This window comes from Homarus americanus, unplaced genomic scaffold (assembly GCF_018991925.1).
Source record: "Homarus americanus isolate GMGI-L3 unplaced genomic scaffold, GMGI_Hamer_2.0 scaffold15667, whole genome shotgun sequence".
Classification (NCBI taxonomy): domain Eukaryota; kingdom Metazoa; phylum Arthropoda; class Malacostraca; order Decapoda; family Nephropidae; genus Homarus; species Homarus americanus.
The window spans coordinates 396,267-420,792 of record NW_024726107.1 but is presented as its reverse complement, the minus strand read 5'-3'; the positions used below and the strand labels follow the sequence as shown (position 1 = coordinate 420,792).

The 24,526-nt window shown below is 41.6% G+C and overlaps 1 protein-coding gene across 1 annotated transcript in view; it reads right to left on the bottom strand.

Moving 5' to 3' along the window:
• LOC121865347 overlaps positions 1–8,129 on the bottom strand; it is an 89,078-nt gene extending 80,949 nt beyond the window's left edge. Inside the window, exon 1 of the mRNA XM_042364687.1 lies at positions 7,974–8,129. Coding sequence (XP_042220621.1) covers positions 7,974–8,026 — 53 coding nt within the window. The 5' untranslated portion in view covers positions 8,027–8,129. The remainder of the gene's footprint in view (positions 1–7,973) is intronic.
• Between the last annotated feature and the right edge of the window lie 16,397 nt (positions 8,130–24,526).

Below are 24,526 nucleotides of genomic sequence, written 5' to 3'. Positions count from 1 at the left end.
CAGTGTTTACCTATTTCACGCCTAAATCTAAATTTGTCTATTTTAAAACCATTGTTACGAGTTCGCTCCTGGTTGGATAGTTTGAGTACCTTTGTAATGTCCCCTTTATTTAGCCCTGCCTTCCACTTATACACCTCTATCAGGTCGCCCCTCGCTCTACGTCTCTCGAGGGAGTGCAAATTAAGATGCTTTAACCTGTCTCTATACTCAAGGTTCCTAATGTCCGGGATTAGTCTTGTCATTCTCCTCTGAATTCTTTCCAAGGATTCTATATCCATTCTGTAATACGGTGACCAGAACTGAACTGCGTAATCCAGGTGTGGTCTCACATGAGCAAGATACAGTTTTAGGATGACCTCGCTAGTCTTGTAACTAACAATCCTTTGTATGAACCCAAGTACTTTATTAGCCTTGTTACGAGCAAAAATACATTGTTTACTTGGCTTAAGGTTCCTACTTATCATTACTTCTAAATCTCTCTCGCAGTCGGATTTCTCTATGGCATCGTTGTTCATCTGGTATCTGGTTTCCCTGTTTACATCTCCTATACTGAGTACTTTACATTTGTCCACGTTGAATTTCATCTGTCATTTTTCAGACCATTCGAAAAATTTTTTAGATCTTCCTGTAGTTTTGCGGAGTCTTCGTCAGACTTAATAACACGTCCTATTTTAGTGTCATCAGCAAATTTGCTTATGTTGCTGTCTATGCCGATATCTATGTCGTTTATGTATATAATAAATAATAATGGTCCAAGTACTGAGCCTTGGGGAACTCCACTTGTGACGTTGCTCCAATGGGACTTAGTGCCATTAATGCTCACTCGCTGTTTCCTGTCCTGTAACCACGCCCTAATCCAATTAAGGATATTACCTTTGATGCCATGTGCTTCTACCTTTCTAATTAGTCTTTCGTGGGAGACTCTGTCGAAGGCTTTGCTAAAGTCGAGATATACCACATCATAATTGTGCCCCTCGTCCACCGATTCGAAAACTGATGAAAAGAATGTTAATAGATTAGTTAGACATGAACGTCCGCTTGTGAAGCCATGCTGGGAATCATTGATCAATAGGTGCTTCTCCAGGTGATTTCGAATAGAGTTTGAAATGATTGCTTCCAGTAATTTGCCTACTATTGAAGTTAGACTGATTGGGCGGTAGTTGGAGGATGGTGATCTATCCCCCTTCTTGAAAATCGGTATTACATTTGCTATCCTCCAGGATTTTGGTACTACACCTGTTTTCAAGGACATGTTAAACAACTTTGCTAAGGGCATACTAAGCTCTTCCTTACAGTCCTTTAATACTCTGGCAAATATCTCATCGGGACCAGGTGACTTATTAGGCTTTAGTTTGTCTATTTGCTTACTAACATCGTTACTAGTCACTACTATCTCGCTTAATTTGTTTTCTTTACTGTCTCTGAAAAGAGTCGGTGCCCCGGGTATCATATTTAAATTTTCGGTGGTGAAAACTGTTGAAAAATATTTATTCAAATTATTGCTCATTTCTCTGTCGTTATCAGTGAGCTCGCAGTTATCTGACCATATTGGTAAAATATTTTCTCGTGTTTTAGTTTGATACATTTGGTAGAATCCTTTGGGGTTTGTCTTCGCCTCCCTTGCTATCCTTACCTGATTATTCCTCTTGGCTTTCCTTATCTCGGTTTTAACCCTACTCCCCAATACCCTATAATAATCCCGGAGGTAAATTTCGCCACGATTTATCCTTCTACCTATAGCCTTCCTTTGGCCAATGATGTTCTTTAAATAATTATTTATCCATTTAGGGTCATTGTTGTCTGATTTGAATTTTTTTAATGGTATGTTCTGCCTTTGTACATTAAGTAACTCATTATTTAAATTGTCATGGAACTCGGCAATCTCAGATCTCGTTATCAGGTCGGTGTCATCTGTCAGGTTCACGGCCAAGCGCGACACCCCCTCTCTCAGCTGCCTCTTTAAACTGGCAAAGTTTGCCCTTCTGAAATCTGGTACTTTAGTGGAATTTTCCTTACGTCTGCCCTGAAAATCTAACTGGAATCTAATTTCTTTGTGATCGCTGTTTGCAAGTTTGTTCCCTACCTCGACATTGCTAATGAGGTTTTCTCTGTTTGACAGAACTAAATCGAGTATATTATTACCCCGGGTGGGTTCGGTTATATGTTGACTTAGGAAACAGTCCTGGATCGTCTCGAGAAAGTCCTCTGATTCTGAGTTACCTGTAAGGTCAGTCCAATCTATTTGGCCAAGGTTAAAGTCGCCTACTATACAGACTTTGTTGTGTATGGAAGCCCTGCGCATTTCATCCCAGATAAGTCGCTCATTGACTCTATCAAGATTGGGAGGTCTATATATTACTCCTGTGATTAATTTTTCCCTACCTTTGATTAATTCTATACAAATTGTTTCTGTATTCCGCTCAGTTTTTATTTCTTTATTTAGTTCACACTTCAGATTATCCCTAACATAGATTGCTACTCCGCCTCCTTTCCTGGTCTGCCTATCGGTATGGAACAGTTTGTAACCCGCAATTTGGTATTCGACCGGTAACTCACGTGAGTCTAGGTTGATCCATGTTTCAGTGAATGCTTTTATATCGATTTTTTCGGTACATACCAAGGCCCTAATATCATCGATTTTGTTTCTCATACTTCTACTGTTCGCTTAGTATACATTTAGTCGTGTTCTGAGTCCTCCCCTTACGGCGTTTAGTTTTAAACTCCCTGTCTAATTTAGTTTTGTCATGATTCCTAACACTATTTCCCTGTAATCTTTCACTTTGTTTACCCGCTCCCACTGCATTCTCCTCCACCCCCGTGCTCATATGTTCTCCTAGCAGTTTAAAGACTTAGATGTCTTTTGAACTGCCCCCTCTAGAGCCCCAGCCAGGGTTGCTACTCCATCCCTAGACAGGTGCACCCCATCCCTAGCATAAAGGTCCCTTCTGCCATAGAAGTTGTCCCAGTTGTCAATGAATGGGACTGATATTGACTTGCAATATCTGTAAAGACGGTCGTTGTCACCAACTGCCCTTGACAACCATTCACTGCCAACTCTCCTTCTAAGCAGGACACAGCATATGATAGGGATCCCTCCCTTAGTCCTAATACGATCTATAGCTGCCTTGAACTTATCAAGAAGCTCCTCGCTCCTACACCGGCTAATATCATTGCCTCCTCCACTGAGGCAGATAATGGGTTTGTTCCCATTATCAGACAAGATATTGTCCATCCTGTCAATTATATCCCCCACCCCAGCTCCTGGCAAACACACCCTCATCCTATTTATGTTTTTACCACAAAAAGCCCTGTCCAAGTACCTTACCTGTGAGTCACCAACAATTAAAGTTTTTATACCTTCCTTGTCAGCCTTGTCCCTGACTGTACTAACGTCCAATTCGTCTATCAAGGGATTGAACGAGTTGGTACACTTAGCTGCTGATGTCGTTGTTGACGTATCCTTGATGTGTTTCTTCATCACCAGTTTGGTCTTCCCTCTCCTTACAACCTTCCACTCGCTTGAATTTTCGTCAGACACTGGCTTTCTTGAATTTTCGTCAGACACTGGCTTTCTTGAATTTTCGTCAGACACTGGTTTTCTTGAATTTTCGTCAGACACTGGCTTTCCCTGTCCCGCCTCCCCCTTCAATCTCGCCATCTCTTCTTTTAATTTCAGGTTCTCCAACGTGGCCCTCTCTATTTCTTCCTTGGCCCTCTCCAATTCTTCCATGGCCCATTCCAGCTTGGCCAACAAACTCGCAGACCCCAGACCACACATAGCGCTGGCCATATCTGATAATTATCCCTCGGGAGCTAACCCTGCCGTGACCTTTCCCCTAGTGAGGTCAGAACACTAGGTTTGGTTAGATTAGTCAAGTCGATTGTAGGGTGAGTGATGCAGGTCCTAGCAAGTCTCTCTTTTTTCACCTTCTCCACACACTACGACGACTAATACTTGGTTGTCACTTGGAATCGAGTATGACGATCATCCAGCTATGATACAATGATATGAGTTATTAAGGATGTCACCTATGTTGGTGAGTTCTGAGGTGACTTGAGAGGCCGATACAGGACCGGCAGGGTCATTCACAGATGTTGCACGTGTGGAAGGCTACATCTAGTGCGCGAGGGGCAGTGGCAGCATTTTTCCAGCGCTGGCGCTTGTCTGCCTCGTTTTGCAGTTGGGCTAACTCGAAAGTATTGACACCTCGTGTGGTGCTCCTCGAAGCGTTACGGTGTCGTGTAATAATCTCCCAAGTGAGAGGGTCGATTTGGCACTTTTTAAGGTTTGTCTTAAGACTATCCTTATGCCATTTCATTTGTCTGCCAGTGTTACGTTTACTATTCGTTAGGTAAATGTAAAGTAACTGCTTTGGAAGTCTACTGTCGTTCATGCCGGTAACATAGTCAGTCCAGCGTAGTTGTTCACAGCCGGTCAAAGCATAGTTGTTCATGGATAATGGTCGCCTTGATGCTCCTACAGTTGGTGTCAGCGAGAAAACGTAGAATACGTAGAATACGTTCGTGAAAGTTTTCAAGTGCCTTGAGGTGCCTCCTCTAAGTGAACCATGTCTCGCTGCCATATAGTCGGATGGGAAGGACCACTGCTCGATATACGTGCAACTTTGCAGATAATATCAGCTCCCTGCAGCTGAAGACACGAGTACGTAGTCCGCCAAAAGCTTGACATGCACATCTGATCCAATGTTGAATCTCTTCATCGATGTCCGCAGTGGTGGACAGGTGGGAGCCTACAGGAGATCCTGAACACCTACCTTCGCTGTGGAGATTAATATAACCTTTTCCTTTTCTATTTTAAGTTTCTTTCTATTCTTACTTACTCGCCCCCTAGGCCCCGATGTGGGTCGTTGACCTGTGTCCGGGTGGGCTAATCCCCGTAAAAAAAAAAAAAAATGAGACATTGGACACTGTCAATATTTTGTTTTCATCCGTTGTAGTTGTTCGCTACACCCGGGAGTTAATACCAGCTAGTGTCTCTGGCTAGTGTGTAAACATCTGCATCACATAAAGGGAAAATTTGTTTATTTTTGTAAATTCTAATTATTTTTGGCCAAATGTTTTAGTTTTTTTTTTTTTTAGAAAATTTCTTCCTCCTTGATTATCTTAATGATCTGCCTCGATTTTTTTTTTCTTCTATGGGATTAGCCCACCAGAGCACAGGTCAACGTCACACATTAAGGCCTGGGGGCGAAATAATAATAATAATCATAATAATAATAATAATAATAATAATAATAATAATAATAATAATAATAATAATAATAATAATAATAATAATAATAATAATAATAATAATAATAATAATAATTAAAAAAATAGTGAGAATCGATATATGTATGTTGTGTTGTCAAAGTGAGAGAGACAATTGAAACCCTGCAATTGTGTGTAAATGAGGCAGAAAGTCAGATCAGCAACCTGGGACTTGGTCACAATTTTTGTAATGCCATATGGCAGTAGGGTCTACCATTAGACAATACATTATACTTCCAATATCTTCCCAGGTAGCAGTACCTCCCTGTTTGATAGCTGCCTACTACCTACTACCTCTAATGCTGTGCCTTGATTATCTTAATGATGTGCCTCGATTATCTTAATGATGCGCCTCGATTATCTTAATGATGTGCCTCGATTTTCTTAATGATATGCCTCGATTAGCTTAATGATGTGCTTCGATTAGCTTAATGTTGTGCTTCGATTATTTTAAGGAAGTGCCTCGATTTTCTTTGTGATGTGCCTCGATTATCTCAATGATGTGCCTCGATTTTCTTAATGAAGTGCCTCGATTTTCTGAATGATGTGCCTCGATTACCTTTATTATGTGCCTCGATTATCTTAATGATATGCCACGATTAGCTTAATGTTGTGTTTCGATTGGCATAATGTCATACCAAGAGTAATAAATATACCAAACTGAATATGTAAAATTTGTGATATATGAAAAAAATAGTTAATGAAAATTGTGTGATGTGTGATTCAGTGTATAACTGTTCATATACCGATTATATAATCTTAGAAATAGTTACGGTTTATTTAATCTCAGTTGCATATGCATTTCTTTATTTATTTTAATTTTTTCACTCAAGGCTTACATAATTTCCTTTAACAGGTAAAATATTTTGGAATATTACGCAATTATTTATGGCTCTGGTATGTTTTAATTCCTGTATTGTTAATTGAAGAGGAATGTTATATGAAAACTACTGTGCGTAAGACTAAAGTAAAATGCAGCACCGGCAAATATTATATTAACTAGTGTGTTGTGAAATGATTATCTCTCCTCCTCGCTTTAATGTATTACATGCTGAAATTTCGCCCTAACGCTTCCATGCTGTTATATTTTCTTATCCTGGTGGCATAATGTAAATATAATATCTCTGCCCTTTACATACTGCGTCTCATTTCATTATTAACCATTTAATATCATTACTGTACCTTAAAGTATAGATAATCTTGTTTATTTAGATACTCTTAATTTTCCAGGTGTTCTAAAATAACCTAGGAATATTAAACCTTTCCTCGTACATTAAGATATAAGCGTGAGGATATAATTTATATGTAACAGAAATCTCCCAAAATCTTTGTTGTGAACGTCCTTAAATGGTAAAGGTTAAAGCTCGTAAACATAAGAAAAGTACAATCCTGCACTTTTACGGTAGCTGTGATTAATGACCGTACAACAGTTGATGTGAAGCAAATGGAAGTCCACTGTGCCATACACACACACACACACATCAAATAACTATGTTTTGTTGGAGTGTCAAACCCATAGTGCTGAAAAATAAATATGAATATTCAAGCACCTGTTGTAGTGGTAGAAGAGACTACTACATTTTGAATGCAAAGTAAAACAACCTTAACTGAGGAATTCATTCTTCATCTGCCCGATTACAGTAGAATTACTGTAATTATCAGTACATCGTTGAAACTCTGATATATTCAGACGTGTATTGAGGATATAGTGAGGTTTGGGAGGGAAGAAATAGGGATTCTAGCTCGTTTTTCCTTATAATTTTAATTTATTTGTTGATTTTGGGTACTTGAGTGTGTGTAGAATACGAAATTGAACCCTGTTCAATTTACAAATGGCATTTTGGTGCATTAATTGGGCATTTTATGTAATTAAACAAATTACCCGACATAGGAAACGGCTTATAACTTCTGAACTAAGGCACATAAGGGATGATTTGTTGATTGGGGCATTCTATATTGTCATAAATCTAATTACAGTATAGTTAAAATAAAAACATGATGTATTCATGGTTTACAGCTGACCCATTTTATCTTTTATCACAATACACTATATTTTATGATCCTGCATAACCACGATTCAGCCGATCTCTTTGAGGCCTGTTCCCGTGACTTTACCAGCAACATCAATGAGAGCGTCTAAAAGGAGCAGAGTGGCGATTTGGCTGTATATCTGACCATTTACATGCGTCAAGTTGACTGCCTTCTCCACCTTCTTCGCGGGTGCCGATCATGTGATATAGTACTTGAGAAACAAGTTCAATTACTACTTTGGCTATGACTTGGAGCAGGATATCCGGCGCTTGAAGGTTGTCGGGTGTGACTGGGACACCCAGAATAAAGCCGCCCTGAATCGATTTATGCTTATTGCCCCTGAACTCGTCCAAATTTTGTATGCCCAAACCGGGAAAAGGATTAATTTAATGAGGCCATGGCATTATACTACATATATTTGCCTTTGACTTTGACTTTTTACATGGAAAAAGAATAATTTAGGGAACATAATAATGGAATATATCAGCTAAAGCCTAACAATATAATTATTATCTTATTTTTACAGTATAGTGTGGTATTTGTATTAATGATCAAGAAGAAAAAAATAATTCAAAAGGTTCTTCTCCTTATCTTTAGTTACTGTATTTCGTCACCACTGCAAGAGTTAACATTAATATAAAAACAACATCAACAACATTAGGGAGTCTCACCCGTTTGCTGGAACCTTCTCTGCGCTGGACTGTGGCTTCTGAACCTGTCCCATGGCCTACTTAGTTCCACACGTCAACTAGACACCTCTCCTTTGTTGCACTTATATTTTTCTTTCCATTATTTAGGATCCTCCCCCTCTTGTGTTTTATATTGTTTTAGCTGTGGAGTACAGAATTTAATGAGCTTTTTCTTTATATATTATCTTCACTGCTCATTATTTGTTTCACTATTAGAACAAAATATTAATTATAAATAAATAAATAAATAAATAAATAAATAAATGAATAAATAAATAAATATATATATATATATATATATATATATATATATATATATATATATATATATATATATATATATATATAACTTCAGCAATGGACTTGTTACGTGGAAAGCGTAGTTTCATAACGAAGAGGAGAACCAGGGAAACACAAACATCTTGACTAAGTTGGGCTTCTTTTAATCAATAACGTTTCGGAAATAATAATTTTCCATCATCAGAGCCCAGAAAACAAAAGTTTTGAAAAAGCTTTACAAATGCAGGTGATATACAATAAAAACATAGCATTATACGAAAATGTACCTTCGATACAATTTAAAAAAAAGAGCAATCCAACTTAAAACCGACAAAAATGACGAGAGACCTACATACAAAGCTAAAATCAAGAATAAAAAGTGTGCAATAAAATATACTGGGGGGTATTACCTTAATTCAGACGAGCCTTAGTGCGAGAAACACAACAATTCACAGGAAGCCATATCACAAATGGATGGCTTTTCTTTATATTGGTGCAAGGCTTCCATATTGAGGAGGTCCGTCTCACAGTCGCTCTTGCCGAGAACTGAGAAATCGGACGGCGAAAACGGGTGGTCATGTTGGTGGGCGTGGTTACGAATAGCTGAATGTGGTGGTTGTGTGATTAACTGGCCCAAGTGTTCATGGATGCGAGTTATCAAATGTCTTTTAGTTTTACCTATATATGCTGCCCTACAGCTAGCACGCGTAAATTGATAAACAACTGAGGATTGCAGGTGTGTGGGTATGGTGTCTTTAATTTTAAATAATTTTTTAATTGAATTATGGGTTTTAAAGATTAGTCTAAGATAAATTTGTGGATAGAATTCATTGAAAAGCTTCTTAAGTTTATTTCTAAGGGTGAAACTGAGTGGGCCTATGTACGGGTTGGTGAAATAGAATATTTAGGGACGATGTAGATTTGAGGCTGTGTGGGACTAAAATATCTATTAAGGGTTTTTCCAATATAAGTGTTTGTAAATCTCTTAGGGAAACCATTGTTAAATAGTAGTTCCTTTATGTATTTTAGTTCAATGTCCAAGTGGAAATAGCTTGAACATATATTAAATGTTTCGTTCATGAATTGTCGGTGATATCTGCTTCACTCTTACATACAACATTATTATTACCAGGTTAAGTGTTATACTTTTACATAAATCATCAATTTATATAATTTACTTATCCAAAATGGCTTTGTCTGGTCATTAGTTTAAGTATTTCGTTATTTACGTATTTTAGAAGTTAGATTTGTAGTTGCAACATAAATATGTTTGACAATAATGTGCTTCTTCTAGGGATGAATGCAAAATAGTGGCATGCACACGACCTGAACTATGAGTACCAACTTAAATGCATTTGTACTTATGTACACTCGGAAACCATAATCTCTAGCCCACCTGGGTCGGTGCTGGAGGTTAGTACAGTGTCCTTTTTGGACGGGGGCCCACTCTAACTATCACGAGGCAACACACGCACGAACACACACAGTCATAGTACGGCTGTATAGATGTCATTATGTATAAATATTGTATATGGCATTTTATACTCTGCTTTATCTTCATTATAGATGAACAGGAAGAAAAAATGCCATAGGTTGTAGTTACGAAAGTATGAATGGAAATAAACACTTCCAAACCACGCAGTGACTCCACACAACGTGTGTGTGTGTGTGCCAGACCACGATGCTTCCCATCATTCGCATAACTATATGAAAAATCGTGTATAATTTAACTACATATTTCAAAAACCTTAAAATAAATGTGGATGAGTCACTCCTCATTTGACACACTTATAGTGTGATACTTTGACCATCCCACCTGGGCACATGGAGGCCCACGGTTACTCTCACGGGTCAACTTACGCACGAACACACAAGTTATGATATGAACCCTTCCAGGCTTCACTATCATTATCATGTTGTGTTCATCGTGCTCCGTATCTTGGTAACTATAGTATCAATATATGACAGTGTTATTAGTATAATATTGTAACTTTTGCCCTACAGTTATTGTTGTAAATCATGGACAGGAAGGATACACATTAATTGTAATATCAAGTGTATGGTTCGCTCAAAGCCACCCCAAGTCAGACAACGCGTCACACAAAGTTACACTGTGTGTGTGTGTGTGTGTGTGTGTGTGTGTGTGTGTGTGTGTGTTATGTAACATTAAGCTTCATCCTCAGTAGGTAAGATGTTTCATAAAGAGGTTTCTCCCATTCGTCATTGTGAGCATCGTCCCAGAACACATTGTTTCCATCAAAACCATGGTTCATCCTTATTTCTCTTCTTCCGTGCAACTATATCCATATGGCTAAGCGCTTGCTTTTCATTTCTTTATTTACCAAAATAATGTGGATCAGTTACTCTTTATTTAACACATACATGCACTTAGAGCATCAAGATTGTTTTGTAGGCATGACAATTGGTTAATTGAAACCCAAAAAATATTTTTCACATTTATTATGCATAAACATTGTAAACATATCTATGTGATTATTGTAGTATATAAAATATATTTAATGTCTGGACAGATTCCCAAGAGTTATGCATATTAATGCATAGATTTTGTAAGCATATTTATGCGAAGTGACGTAAAACCACATTGTAAAATTCCCGAGAGTTAGGAAACGAAGTCTATGTGGCCCCAACGAGGTTACACCGGAGAGCTAACTCCCCCGCCACCCCCTACAAGGCACCGTCGTGGGCGGAGATTTAATTCTTGACCACAGGTTAATACCGTGTCCAACCTCAATCTGCTGCTATAACGTCATGCAATCTGGTGGGCATGGAATCTACCACATTGCTGCAGATGTTCGGCCTCCTCCTTATTCCCTCCAACAAGTTATGTGCGTGTCTCCTCACTGCCTCCCTCGTTTCTCCTCAACATCCCATTTAACAACCATATGCGCCCATAGATTTTCTATTGGATTACAATCAGCTCCTTTAGGGGGCTAGTCCAATAGAATAATCTGCGGGTGCGCCTCAAACCAACGCTTGACTGCCTGACTTGTATGTATTGGACTGCGGTCTTGCACCATACATATAGGCTGTGGGTCTGGGATGGCATGAGTTGCTGGGAGGATGGTTAGCAGTTCTGTTGAGCTGGCAGGTAGACAAAATAGAAAATTCACAGCCAAACTGTAAGAAAACCCATGGACAATGAGACATTAGTAAAATATACTAGGTCATTTTAGGGCGTGCATACATTATATACAGACCTATTGTTCCTTGCAAGGCTGTTTGGTTATGCTATGCTAACTAGTTTGCTAGGGTGAGGGACAAGATCCTTGCATTTGTTGAGAAGAGTGTATGTATATTATGTATGTTGTATGTATACCATGAATGTACTCTATATATATACATCACTTCTCTAGTCAGTAGCGTGTGGCAATGCCCTTGTTTCATGTCACCACACGCTTAGATAAATGTGCCTGGCGACATCTGGAAGCTGCTAATGTACCACTTACCACATGTCGCCTGAGAGGTCAGAGAGAGGTCAGTTGACCCATATAGGAGTGTAGGAACTACCTGCGCTTGTATGCACACCTTGTATATTTCCGTTAATAAGAACCCACAGAACTCTACAGGTGTTTATGTTCGCCCCTGTAGTTAGAACCAAGTACCCCGAACATCTCCATGGCGCAGTGAGTATCAAGTGATCGATTAAGTGGAAATAAGTGCGTTCATGTAAATCAAGGCCGGTAGACCTCCTCCGTCAACTCTGTCATCCGTCGCCATTGTCTCCCACAAAAATTCGTTTGAATTACCAACGAGTTTTGAGCGGTGTGCAGTGACCGTAATTTCCTGTGAAGTGTCTTTAAGTGCCCCTCGTGTGTGTGTAGTGTTAAAGTGTGTGTCCTTGTCTTAAAGGATTCCCTAAGGTGGAAGGCTGATATAAGGCATTTGTGAGGAGTGGTGCATCAGCGCGACCGTCCCAGGCTGCCTCGAGGGTAACTCACCCCCCACTGCTCACCCCCCACCGCCTCGCCTCCCTCCGCGCTCCACCGCGCCTACACACACCAACCCACGCACGAACACACTGACCCCGGTCATTTCTTCATATATATATATATATATATATATATATATATATATATATATATATATATATATATATATATATATATATATATATATATATATATATATATAAGTTACTTATCTGTGTATTCAATTAATTTTGTTATCTCAGATCTGGTTGACACGACGGGCTGACCGGTCAACACTGATTTGAGATACAATATACAGATAAAGTAATTATGCCCCGGGCCTCACGCAGGGATGTCCCGAGCGCCCGGATGAATCAGACGGATGACAGCTCTACAGAGATGGATGACCAGTCGGAGCGCGACGCCCCACCCTCTCCCAACACATCTCCCAGCCACACCCCTCTACGCTCAGCCTCGTCCTCAGATATAATTGCTCTGATGAAGCTTATGAGGGAGGAAATGCGTCAGGACGAAGCGAAAAGACATGCTGAGGACCACCAAAGGAGATTTGAAGATAACGAACGGTTTGCAGCTTTGATATCTAACCTCACTGCTAATCAAGCCCTTGGCCCTTCCACTACTCAGGTACCGACTGGCTCAGATGCCTCGTCAATGCCCTCTACCAAAGTGGTTTTCCAACCCCCACCCACCTTGAAGCCTGATGAGACTTTCCAGACTTTTCGTGAGTGGCGGCGACGGTGGACTGATTATGCTACAATGGTGGATCTCCAGAGCTTGCCACAGCCTAAACAACTCATTCAGCTACGTATGTGCCTGTCTTTGGGAACGCAGCATGTGTTGGAACACACGTTGCAAGTGCAACCGACGTCATTGTTGTCTGTAGAGGAGGTACTGGATGTTCTAGAACGGCACATCAAAGGTCAGCGAAATGAAGCTCTCCGCAGGAGGGAAGTATTTGGTTGTAGACAGATGGAGGGAGAGACTTTTGACAATTTCTATGTACGACTCAAGAGAGCCTCAGAAGTGCGAGGAGACCCAGTTGAAGCAGGTGATCCTGATGGGGATTAAGGACGAGGAGCTCGTCCAACGTCTCACCTCCCTCGACTCTTCCTCCTCTCTTTAGGATGTATTGACAGTATGTCGCTCCTATGAGGCTGCCAGGTGTGCTACCTCTGCCATCCGAGCTCCCCCTACAGCCGTACGGGCTATGTCCCAATACAAGAAAGGCAAGAAGTCTGCCCCAACGCCTACGCACACCACGCCCACGCCCGGTTCCCTTTGCAACAGCTGTGGTAGGCAGCACGGAACACAGGTATGTCCAGCCGCTGAGTCTACCTGCGACAGTTGTGACCGCAAGGGCCACTGGTCACTTACAGTACGGTGCCCAGCCAAACGCGTCCAGTGCAATGTGTGTGGTCGTCTGGGCCACTACGACAAGTGTTGTCCGACCACCAAACCTAAGGGACAGCGTCGGCGGAAGCGCGCCCTTCCACCAGTGAGGGCCGCCCACAGTCGCCAAATCAGAGGCACGACGACCCTGGACAAAGCCCGACCCATATTAGGAGGGTGTACTCCTCGCGTCCCAGGACCAAAGTCCCCCAGCACATCAGCGTCATCGTGACCTACGGCAGCGTGTCATCCTGTCTCGAGATGCTGCCCGACACCGGCGTTGAGGCTACGGTCATCGGTCCCCAGCATCTGCAATGCTTGGGGTTCTCTCCAAGCGATCTAGGACCGCCTCCCAAGGACCTCCGCGTCACGGCAGATGGTTCACAGATGGCCCCAGCCCTAGGTTCACTCCAAGCACAGATCACCTTTGGCAACAGGTCATATCAAGCCTGGATTGACGTGCATAATGGTGTCCCGACTCCTTTGCTGTCCTACAGACATTGCCAAGAGTTGGCCATCATCTCCCAGGACTTCCCAACACCGATTCTGGAGGTAAAATACGCCAACAGGGTGCACGAAGGGAGCAGCAACTACCCTGCTACCGCCCTACCCCTACCTCTGGCCAGTGACACCTCTCCTTCGGTAGTTGTCCCTTCTGCTTCACGTCCCCACGCCTTGGCTCGCCTCCACGACAGTCACCGTGGAGCCGAGGCCACCAAACGGCGTGCAAGACAGACTGTCTTCCGGCCTGGCATCGACCCCGACATCTCCAATGCTGTCCAGGTGTGTAAGCCCCGCCACGTTCTACAACCCAGCCAGCAGCAGGAACCCTTCATGAGTGACGACAACCCCACCCGCCCCTTTGAGTCTGTGTCGGCCGACTTTTTCTGAGTGTCAGGAGAGTCCTTCCTGGTTATCGTCGACCGTCTCTCTGGTTGGCCGGTTGTCATCAAGTGCGGTAATGACACGACATCTGCGGCCACCATCAGCAAGTGCCGCCACTACTTCCGTTACGTGGGCGTTCCTGCGCCTGCGAACCAACGGAGGGCCCCAGTTCACAAGCCAGGACTTTGCTGCGTTCCTCGACCGATGGGGAGTCCGGCATGTGTTGTCACAGCCTCATTACCCGCAGTCCAACTGCCACGCTGAGGCTGCTGTCAAATCCCTGAAGCATCTCATCCTCAAAGTGGCCCCTTCTGGGAATATTGACTGTGAGGCCTTCGACCAGGGTCTCCTTGAGCTCCGCAACACACCCAATTACACCGGACGCTCCCCTGCCCAGGTCTTGTATGGACGCCCCCTCCGTTCATGTGTCCCTGCTCACCCTCAATCCTTCTCCAAGGAGTGGCAGGCCAAGACAGAGGATTTTGATCGCCGAGCCGCCGAACGTGTTCAAGACGTCGTCGCCCGCCGCAACAACCACGCCCGTACTCTCCCCAGGTTGAGTGTCGGCACCCAAGTCCGTGTTCAGGACCCGACCTTCCTACGTTGGGACAAAGTGGGCATAGTCATGGGTCTCTGTAGGTCACGGGACTACCAGGTGCGGTTACCCAGTGGTCGTGTGTGGTGAAGGAACCGCCGTTTTCTCCGCCCTGTAGCGCGTTCCGCTGACCCCATCACCAGTGTTGAGTCCCATATCCCCCCCCAGTGATTAAGCCCCTCGACGCTCAGAACGGATCCTAAGGAAAAGGTCCGCTCAAGACTTTGCTATGAGCGTATAGGGGGGGGGGAGGTGTAGGTATATTATGTATGTTGTATGTATACCATGGATGTACTCTATATATATATACATTACTTCTCTAGTCAGTAGCGTGTGGCAATGCCCTTGTTTCATGTCACCCCACGCTTACATAAATGTGCCTGGCGACATCTGGAAGCTGTTAATGTACCACTTACCACATGTCGCCTGAGAGGTCAGAGAGATGTCAGTTGACCCATATAGGAGTGTAGGAACTACCTGCGCTTGTATGCGCACCTTGTATATTTCCGTTAATAAGAACCTACTGAACTCTATATATATATATTATATATATATATATATATATATATATATATATATATATATATATATATATATATATATATATATATATATATATATATATATATATATATATATATATATATATATATATATATATATGCAAGTAAATCACTGTAGGTGCGCGTGATCTAGGTATATGCTGATAACCACAAGGAAAGAAGAAAACACGAAGTCTGTACTCACCCTGAAGATGTGAATTACAGCTGGGAACAGCATATATATATATATATATATATATATATATATATATATATATATATATATATATATATATATATATATATATATATATATATATATATATATATATATATATATATATATATATATATATATATATATATATATATATATATATGCAAGTAAATCACTGTAGGTGCGCGTGATCTAGGTATATGCTGGTTCCTGCACTAATTTCAGGGGTGAGTACAGACTAGTCTGTACTCACCCCTGAAGATGTGAATTAAGCGCTTGGAACTTCGTGTTTCTTCTTTCCTTGTGGGCATATATATATATATATATATATATATATATATATATATATATATATATATATATATATATATATATATATATATATATATATATATATATATATATATATATATGTATTTATATATATTTAACTCTTCTCAACAAATGCAAGGATGTTGCCCCGTGAGAGTTACCTTGGGCTTCCATGTGCCCAGGTGGAATGGTCAAAGTATTACACTATAAGTGTGTCAAATGAGGAGTGACTGATCCACATGTAATTTAAGGTTTTTGAAATATGTCGTTAAATTAAAAACGATTTTTCATATAGTTACGCGAATGATGGGAAATGAAAGATATAGATGGGGTGTGGTGGAATCATCGTGGTCTGGCCACAAGCGCTGTAAACGACAAGTGGATTCACTGGGTGGTTTGGAAGTGTTTATTTCCATTCATACTTTAGTAACTACAACTTATGGTAATTTTTTCTTCGTGTTCATATATAATGAAGATAATGCAGAATATAAAATCCCATATACAATATTTAAACATAATATCATCTATACAGCCGTACTATGACTGTGTTGTTCGTGCGTGTGTTGCCACGTAATAGTTAGAGTGGGCCCCCGTCCAGAAACGACACTGTACTAACCTCCAGCACCGACCCAGGTGGGCTAGAGAATATGGTTTCCGAGTGTACATTATGCATTATATGTATGTAAGTACCTACCTGACTGTAAAATAACAAGCCATTTAAATAATTGAAATGGGTTTGTGAAGGATGATGAATTTTGTGTGAAACATAAATATATAAGGTTTGTGTATCAGGGGAGCTGGAATAACTTGACTGCATTCAAATCTTTAACTTAGGCAATATTTACAAATTAAATAACAAACATGAATGTAGGGAAAATAGTGAATACAAAATTAAAGTTAAGTATAAACCTGGCAATAACTGGGAAACAAAATTAAGCTTAAATAATTGTCTTGGGAACCAGTAATGAACCAAAAGAAATGCTTCGGTCAACTACTCCAAGAGGGTAAATGGTAGAATGGATTGTAGGTGGTGTTTGTAGCGTGGTAACCCTGGTGTTTGTAGCATGGTAAGCCTGATGATTGTGGTGTGATATTCCTGGTTGTTTGAGGTGTGGTAACCCTGGTGCTTGTGGTGTGGTAACCCTGGTGTTTGTGGTGTAGTATCCCTGGCGAGAATATAGACGTCATAGCAAACACGGAAACTTGGATGAATCTGGCGAGCAAGAACCACATAGAAGGGTAAAACCTTTTTCACAAGGACAGGGAAGGTAGGAAGGAGGGAGGGGTCGCCCTCTTCGTCAGGGATACATTAAAATGTTGTATTAATAATTCAATAAAGGGTGAAATAGGAACCGAGTCTGTATGGGTAGAAATTGCGGAAGGAAGAGAAAAACTAATTATGGGAGTGATTTACAGGCCCCCAAGTCTTGGGAAAGAAGCAGCTCAGCCCATATGGCAGGAAATGAGTAAGGCAGCAAGATACAAACAACCTATGCATTATGGAGGATTTCAACTTCAGAAATATTGCCTGGGACAACATTGTAGGTGACTATGAATCTGAAGACTTCCTAGATGCAGTACAGGACAATTTTTTTAAACAACTAATTACAGAACGTACTAGAGATAACAATATATTAGACCTAGTATTAACAAATAAAGAAAATATTATTAGAGATATCACAGTATGGGAAGAACTACGGAACAGCGATCACAGAGAAATCAGGTTCACCCTAAATTGGGAAACGAAAAACAATGACAATAGGGTTAGAGTCCCAAACTTTCGATTGGCGGATTATCAGGGGCTAAGAAGGTACCTAGGTGAGGTCGCCTGGGAACAGTCAGGTCAGTCCCCAGTAGGAACGGGTGAGGTCACAGATGACACAACAATTGTTCATGACTATAATATATTCACTCTTATACTACGTAAAGCACAAGAACAAAAAATACCATACAGAAAAATCAGGTTAAATAAGAATGAACCAAGGTGGATGACCAGAAAACTTAAACATGACATAGGAATAAAGAAAGGAATTTATAAGAAATTAAAGGGAGGGGAGGAGCAGCTCAGAAAGAGGTATAATGAACTATCTAGGAATGTTAAGAAAAACGTAAGGAAGGCAGAGACAGACTACTAAATCAGGATAGTGACAGAATACAAGGCGAATCCCAAGGGATTTTTCCAGGTATATAAGACAAAGGTCAAGGACAAAGTAGGGCCTTTAAAGTCAGGGAGAGGGGAAGTGATCGATGACAGTGAGGAAAAAAGAAACGCATTGAACAAACAGCTACTTTTGAAATGTTTTCACAGAAGAAATTCACGAGGAATTTCCAGAGGTGGAACTGATATTTAGGGGAAATGAAGAAGAGAAATTAAAGAATATCACTATCAGAAAAGAGGATGTTTTTAAGAAGATAAATAAATTAAAAAAGACAAAATCCCCATGTCCGGATGAAATTTTCCCTCAAGTTTTGAAAGAGTGTAAGGAACAGATTAGCGGACCCCTCGTAAATTTATTTACAAAATCATTAGACACGCAAGTTGTGCCAGAATTGTGGAAACAGGCAAATATAGAACCCATATTCAGAAAGGGAGACAGAGCATCAGCGTCAAATTACCGGCCGAATAGTTTGACGTCAGTAGTGGGGAAATTTCTTGAATCAATTATAGCAAATAGCATTCGATCGCATTTAGAGAAAAGCAAATTAATCTACGACTCTCAACATGGGTTTACAAAGGGAAAATCTTGTCTAACAAATCTGCTGATATTTTTTAGGAAAGTCTTCGAGGTAGTAGATAATGACGAAAATTAAGATGTTATTTACTTAGACTTTAGCAAAGCGTTTGACAGAGTACCACATCAGAGACTTCTGGGAAAAGTTAAGGGTAATGGTATCGAGGGGAAGTTTTAAATTAGATAAAATCGTGGCTCACCGATAGAAGACAGAGGGTCAGCGTAGATGGTGTTAAATCTGAGTGGGGCTGTGTAACCAGTGGGGTTCCCCAGGGGTTAGTACTGGGCCCACTCTTGTTCATAATCTACATAAACGATCTAGATACCGGGATCAGCAGTGACATAAGCAAGTTTGCGTATGGCACCAAAATAGGGCGGCAGATTAATTCAGGGCAGGATGCAAATGCACTACAGGAGGATTTAAATAAACTGCAGGAGTGGTTAGAAAATGGCAAATAAAATTCAACACCAGCAAGTGCAACGTACTTAATATTGGAAGAACAAATACTGTCAATGTATACAGCCTTAACAACACCAACCTTGAGATGTCGACTTGTGAAAGAAATTTAGGGGTACTTGTAAGCCCGGACCTACGACCGAGAAAACAGTGCGTTAATGTTCGAAATACTGTAAGCAAACAGAGTATTAGGTTTTATATCAACAAGTGTAAGTAATAAGAGTGCAGAGGTCTTATTGCAACTATATCTTGCGCTAGGCAGGAAGAACCTCGAATATGCTGTTCAGTTCTGGTGCCCTTATTATAGAATGGTTATCAATTCACCGGAGCCGGTGCAGCGAAGAATGACGAAAATGATTCCGGGACTTAGAAACCTTCCATATCAAGATAGGTTAAAGAAACTAAACTTGCATTCCCTAGAAACACGAAGAGTGCGGAGGGATATGATAGAAGTATTTAAGTGGGTCAAAAGAATCAATAAAGGCGATATAGATAAATTTCTCATAATATCCGAAAAGGATAGGACTCGTAGCAACGGATTTAAGTTGGATAAGTTTAGGTTTAGGAGGGAGATACGAAGGAATTGGTTCACAAATAGGGTGGTGGACGAGTGGAACAAGCTTAGCAACTTTGTAGTGAGTGCTGGAACGCTGCAAATTTTTAAAAGGAGGGTAGATAGATTCATGGATGATAGAGAGTGGTAGTAACTCTCGACAGGAGCTGCCATGCACAGACCAACCGGCCTATTGCAGACTCCTTATTTTCTTATGTTCTGATGTGTTTGTGGTGTGATAACCCTGTTGATTGCGGAGACATAATATAGGGGTTTGTAGCATGGTAACCTTGGTGTGTGTGGTGTGGTAACCGTGGAGTTTGTGGTGTGGTAGCCCTGGTGTTTGTGGTGTGGTAACCCTGGTATTTGTGCTATGGTATCCCAGGTGCTTGTGACATGTTAACCCAGGTGTTTGTAGTATGATAAGCCAGGTGTTTGTTGTGTGATGATCCAGGTGTATGCGGTATGGTAACCCGGGTGTTAGTGGTGTGGTAACTCAGGTGTTTGTAGTGTGGTAACCTTGATGTTTGTAGTGTGGTAACCCAGGTGTTTGTAGTGTGGTAACCGTGGTGTTTGTAGCGTGGTAACCGTGGTGTTTGTACTGTGGTAAACCAGGTATTTGTAGAGTGGTAACCCAGGTGTTTGTAGTGTGGTAACCCAGGTGTTTGTAGTGTGGAAACCCAGGTGTTTATGATGTGGTAACTCAGGTGTTTGTAGTGTGGTAACCCTGATGTTTGTAGTGTGGTAACCCAGGTGTTTGTAGTGTGGTAACGTAGGTGTTTATGGTATGATAATCCTGGATGTTTGTGGTGTGGTAACTCAGGTGTTTGTAGTGTGGTAGCTCATTGTTTGTGGTGTGGTAACTCAGGTGTTTGTGGTGTAGTAGCACTTGTTTTTGTGGTGTGGTAACCCTGGTGTTTGTAGTGTGGTAACTCAGGTGTTTGTGGTGTGGTAACATTGGTGTTTGTGGTGTAACTCAGGTGTTTGTGGTGTGATAAACCTGGTTGTTTGTGGTGTGGTAACTCAGGTGTTTGTGGTGTGGTAACCTTGGTGTTTGTTGTGTGGTAACCCTGGTATTTGTGATATCTGTAATGTGGTAACCCTGATTGTTGTGGTGTGGCAACCGTGGTGTTTGTGTTGTGGTAACCCTGTTGTTTGTGATGACGTAATCTTGGTGTGTGTGGTGTGGTAACCCTGGTGTTTGTGGTGTGGTAACCCTGGTGTTTGTGGTGTGGTAACCCTGGTATTTGTGGTATGGTATCCCAGGTGTTTGTGGCATGTTAACTCAGGTGTTTCTAGTATGAAAACCCAGATGTTTGTAGTGTGATAATGCAGGTGTAGGTGGTATGGTAACCCAGGTGTTTGTGGTGTGGTAACTCAGGTGTTTGTAGTGTCGTATCTCAGGTGTTTGTAGTAAGGTAACATAGGTGTTTGTGGTATGGTAACCCAGGTGTTTGTAGTGTGGTAACATAGGTGTTTGTAGTGTGGTAACCCAGGTGTTTGGAGTGTGGTAACCCAGGTGTTTATAGTGTGGTAACCCAGGTGTTTGTGATGTGATGATTCTCGTGTTTGTGGTGTGGTAACTCATTGTTTGTGGTGTGGTAACTCAGGTGTTTGTAGTGTGGTAACTCATGTGTTTGTGGTGTGGTAACCTAGGTGTATGTTGCGTGGTAACCCTGGTATTTGTGATATAGTAATCCTGGTATTTGTAATGTGGTAACCCTGGTAGTTGTGGTATGGTATCCCTAATGTTTGTGGTGTGGTAACCCTGTTGTTTGTGATGAAGTAATCTTGGTGTTTGTGGAGTAGTATCCCTGGTGTTTGTGGTGTGGTAACCCTGGTGTTTGTAGTGTGGTAACTTAAGTGTTTGTGGTGTAGTAACATAAGGTTTTTATTGTGTGATAATCCTGGATGTTTGTGGTGAGGTAACTCAGGTGTTTTTGGTGTGCTAACCTTGGTGTTTATGGTGTAACTCAGGTGTTTGTGGCGCGGTAACCCAGGTGTTTGTAGTGTGGTAACTCAGGTGCTTGTGGTGTGGTAACCCTGGTGTGTGTGGTGTGATAATCCTGGTTGTTTGTGGTGTGGTAACTCAGGTATTTGTTGTGTGGTAACCTTGGTATTTGTTGTGTGGTAACCCTGCTATTTGTGATATAGTAATCCTGGTATTTGTAATGTGGTAACCCTGGTTGTTGTGTTGTGGTAACCCTGGTGTTTGTGTTGTAGTAACCCTGGTGTTTGTGGAGTGGCAATCCTGGTGTGTGTGGTGTGGTAACCCTTGTATTTGTAGTATGGTATCCCAGATGTTTGTGGCATGTTAACCCAGGAGTTTGTAGTATGATAACCTAGGTGCTTGTGGTGTGATATTCCTGATTGTTTGTGATGTGGTAGCTCAGGTGTTTGTGGTGTAGTAACCCTGGTGTTTGTGGTGTGGTAATCCTGTTGTTTGTTATTTGGTAATCTTGGTGTTTGTGGTGTGGTAACCCTGATGTTTGTGGTGTAGTATCCCTGGTGTTTGTGGTGTGGTAACCCTGGTATTTGTGGTATGGTATCCCAGGTGTTTGTGGCATGTTTACCCACGTGTTTGTAGAATGATATCCAAGATGTTTGTATTGTAATAATCCAGGTGTTTGTGGTATGGTAACGCAGGTGTTTGTGGTGTGGTAACTCAGGTGTTTGTAGTGTGGTATCTCAGGTGTTTGTAGTGACGTAACCCAGGTGTTTATAGTGCGGTAACCCAGGTGTTTGTGATGTGATCATTCTGGTGTTTGTGGTGTGGTAACTCAGGTGTTTGTGGTGTGGTAACCTTGGTGTTTGTTGTGTGGTAACCCTGGTATTTGTGATATAGTAATCCTGGTATTTGTAATGTCGTAACTCTGGTTGTTGTGATGTGGTAACCCTGGTGTTTGTGGTGTAGTAACCCTGGTGTTTATGGTGGGGTAACCCTGTTGTTTGTGATGACGTAATCTTGGTGTTTGTGGTGTGGTAACCCTGGTGTTCGTGGTGTGGTTACTCTGCTGTTTGTGAAGACTTAATCAGGTGTTTGTGGTGTGGTAACCGTGGTGTTTGTGGTGTGGTAACCCTGGTATTTGTGGTATGGTATCCCAGGTGTTTGTGGCATGCTAACCAGGTGTTTGTAGTGTGATAACCCAGGCGTTTGTAGTGTGGCAACTCAGGTGTTGGTAGTGTGGTAACCCAGGCGTTTGTGGTATGGTAACCCAGGTGCTTGTGGTGTGGTAACCCAGGTGTTTGTAGTGTGATAACCCAGGCGTTTGTAGTGTGGTAACCCAGGTGTTTGTAGTGTGATAACTCTTATGTTAGTAGTGTGGTAACCCAGGTGTTTGTGGTGTGGTAACCCAGGTGTTTGCAGTGTGGTAACCAAGGTTTTTATTGTGTGGTAGCCCAGGTGTTTGTGGCATGGTAACCCAGGAGTTTGTGGTATGATAACCCAGGTGTTTGTAGTGTGGTAACCCTGGTGTTTGTAGTTCGGTAACCTAGGTGTTTGTAGGATGTTAACCCAGGTGTTTGTGGTATGGTAACCCAGGTGTTTGTAATGTGGTAACACTCGTGTTTGTAGTGTGGTAACCCAAGTGTTTGTGGTATGGTAACCCAGGTGTTTGTGTTATGGAAACCCAGATGTTTGTGGTGTGGTAACGCAGGTGTTTGTGGTGTGGAAACTCAGGTGTTTGTGGTGTGGTGATCTTGGTGTTTGTGTTGGGGTAACTCAGGTGTTTGTGATGTGGTAACTCATGTATTTGTGGTGTGGTAACTCGGGTGTTTGTAGTGTGGTAAGTCTAGTATTTGTGATATAGTAATCTTGGTATTTGTAATGTCGTAACCCTGGTTGTTGTGGTGTGGTAACCCTGGTGTTTGTGGTGTGGTAACCCTGGTGTTTATGGTGTGGTAACCCTGTTGTTTGTGATGACGTAATCTTGGTGTTTGTGGTGTAGTTACCCTGTTGTTTGTGATGACGTAATCAGGTATTTGTGGTGTGGTAACCCTGGTGTTTGTGGTGTTGTAACCTTGGTGTTTGTTGTGTGGTAACCCTGATATTTGTGATATAGTAATCCTGGTATTTGTAATGTCGTAACCCTGGTATTTGTGGCATGTTAAACATGTGTTTTAGTGTAATAACCCAGGTGTTTGTAGTGTGGTAACTCAGGTGTTGTAGTGTGGTAACCCAGGTGTTTGTGGTATGGTAACCCAGGTGCTTGTGATGTGGTAACCCAGGTGTTTGTAGTGTGGGAACCGAGGTGTTTGTAGTGTGGTAACCCAGGTGTTTGTGGTATGGAAACTCATGTGTTTGTAGTGTGGTAACCCTGATGTTTGTTGTGTGGTAACCCAGGTGTTTGTAGTGTGGTAACCATGGTGTTTGTAGTGAAGTAACCCACATATTTGTGGTGTGGTAACTCAGGTGTTTGCAGTGTGGTAACCAAGGTGTTTGTTGTGTGGAAGCCCAGGTGTTTGTCGCAGGTAACCCAGGCGTTTGTGGTATGATAACCCAGGTGTTTGTAGTGTGGTAACCCTGGTGTTTGTAGTTCGGTAACCTAGGTGTTTGTAGGATGTTAACCCACATGTTTGTGGTATGGTAACCCAGGTGTTTGTGGTATGGTAACCCAGGTGTTTG